Source organism: Morone saxatilis, unplaced genomic scaffold, assembly GCF_004916995.1.
Source record: "Morone saxatilis isolate NCDOM2014 unplaced genomic scaffold, NCSU_SB_2.0 Contig12, whole genome shotgun sequence".
Classification (NCBI taxonomy): Eukaryota; Metazoa; Chordata; class Actinopteri; family Moronidae; genus Morone; species Morone saxatilis.
This window is the reverse complement of record NW_023339674.1, coordinates 14133942-14135951: the sequence shown is the minus strand read 5'-3', so window position 1 is coordinate 14135951 and position 2010 is coordinate 14133942. Positions and strand designations below refer to the sequence as shown.

The 2010-nt window shown below is 43.2% G+C and overlaps 1 protein-coding gene across 1 annotated transcript in view; it reads right to left on the bottom strand.

Annotated features, from left to right (window-relative positions):
* LOC118321858 (ceramide synthase 2-like) overlaps positions 1-2010 on the bottom strand; it is an 11850-nt gene that overhangs the window by 9358 nt on the left and 482 nt on the right. The window contains exon 2 of the mRNA XM_035653393.1: positions 727-903. Within this exon, the coding sequence (XP_035509286.1) occupies positions 727-902 (176 nt within the window). The 5' untranslated portion in view covers position 903. The remainder of the gene's footprint in view (positions 1-726; positions 904-2010) is intronic.

The following is a 2010-nucleotide window of genomic DNA, read 5'->3' as shown; positions in this document are numbered from 1 at the left end:
TCAGGATTCTCATAGTAAACCCTACTGGGAATTTACATTAAAGTTTTCCCAGCAACCAGCAGTTGCTATATCTCTATAAGAGGTTGGAGAGGCTGGTAGTTCCTCCAGTAATTAGCTCTGTAGCCATTCAACACAAAAAGAATTCAGTTTAGCTCACTTACTGTTGTTCATCAGCTATAAAGAAACCACCATCACCGTTGCCATATCACAGTTACTATCCTCTTTTTCCTCCAATGTATACATCACGTTTTATAAGGCCAAACCCTGTCCCTCTGGGAGGAGAGCGGGCTTTCACACAGTCAGCAGCTAAAAACTGTCTACTCATGATGCCTACCTCCCACCGCACGTGTGACCTACACCCTCCATCTATAGGGAGCACTACTGAAGGCTAAAGGAGCCATTATTCTGGGCCACACAGGTAGAAAACCAGCCAGCCAGCATGACCAGTGCGAAGAGGAAATCAGATACACACAATATTACGTTTACACATTTGCTTTCACCTGGCGACGACTCATAGAAGTCACCATTGCGCTTAACTGTTTACTGAAGGCTTTGCAATACTTTCAATCAATCATACATCATTTAAGATCACAGTTGTATGTTCACCATAAACATTGAAAACTTACTGCTCCAGTGAGTCAAGCATAGCACAGTGAAACAGTGAAAAAGCAAGTCTTGCATCTGTGATTTCATGGTCCAGCTGAGATTGAGGCAGGTGTGTCTCACCTCTCAAAGACATATCTGAGGGCTATAAAGGCGAAGGCCAGAGGCAAGGTGTAGATAAGATCCCTGGGTAGAGGGAAGCGGCCCTCGTCCTCTTTCATCCTAATGTCCTGCCAGTGCATGCCAGCAGGAAGCCAGTACTCCTCCTGCCACAGCCACTCATTTAGCAGGGCCTCCATCCTGAGGGGAGGAGAGGAGAACAGTGTTTTAATGTGAGTGTTTCCAGAGCAGACCTGACCTGCTAAAACATTGATGCCTTATTCATACCAAACAGCAGCTGAGACCCTCAAGATTACACATTAAAAGACACACAGAGGGAGCAAAGCAGCATCTTGTTCAAATGTTTACTTTTGATCATAATGGATCAAATGTTGGTCTAAAGCGTATCAGAAAATAGGGGAAAATCCAATTTAGATTGTCCCAGATTGAAGGCGAGGTCTTCAAATTCCTTGTTGTATCTAATGAACAGTTCATAACCCATAGATATTCAGTTTACATTCATATATGACTAAACAAAGCAGCAAATCACCACACTTTCATAGCTGAAACAGAGGAGGTTTGGCAAAATGATTAATATCAATCAATTCATTGATTATAAAAAATATTAATAAACGAATTATTTTAGCTCCACACCACAAATAGTCATTGGTTTGATCACAAAACAGCAACAACAAGAAACAACAGTTGATCACAACATAACACAGAACATGCAAATCTACCAGCCAGCAAAAAAACAAAACAAAAACAAAAACCTTAGTGGGCTGCGACCCCAACATGAGTTCCTGCATGTATCCCAAACATAACCTGAACAATGCTGCCTTGACACTTGCAAGGGCTTCAAGAACTATCTGCCAAACCCGCACACACAGGCATGCACGCGCACACGCTCACGAGCCCACAAATAAACACATTCACAAATAAACACACACAGACGCAAACACACCAACACACACCCCTTCCTGCGGTTATGAAATCGCATACTCAAAGCTGGTCGGCTGGAGTTTAAAAGCTTCCTACAGCGTCACATCGATCGTCTGATTGATTATTGATTATAGGCGTACAGCATGAAAGCGTGAGTTAAAGCCTCCGTGCAGCCTGCTGGCAGGAGAAAACAAAACAGCCTGCGCATGACAGCGAGGCGCAACCAGCCACACAACAGACACGCAACAGACACGCACCTTATCTATATCTCTATACCTAATCTCTATACCAGGTTAGAGATTAAAAAACAAGCAACATATTATTCATAAATATCCTATGAAGTGTGGCAGCCACAGGGAGGAAGCC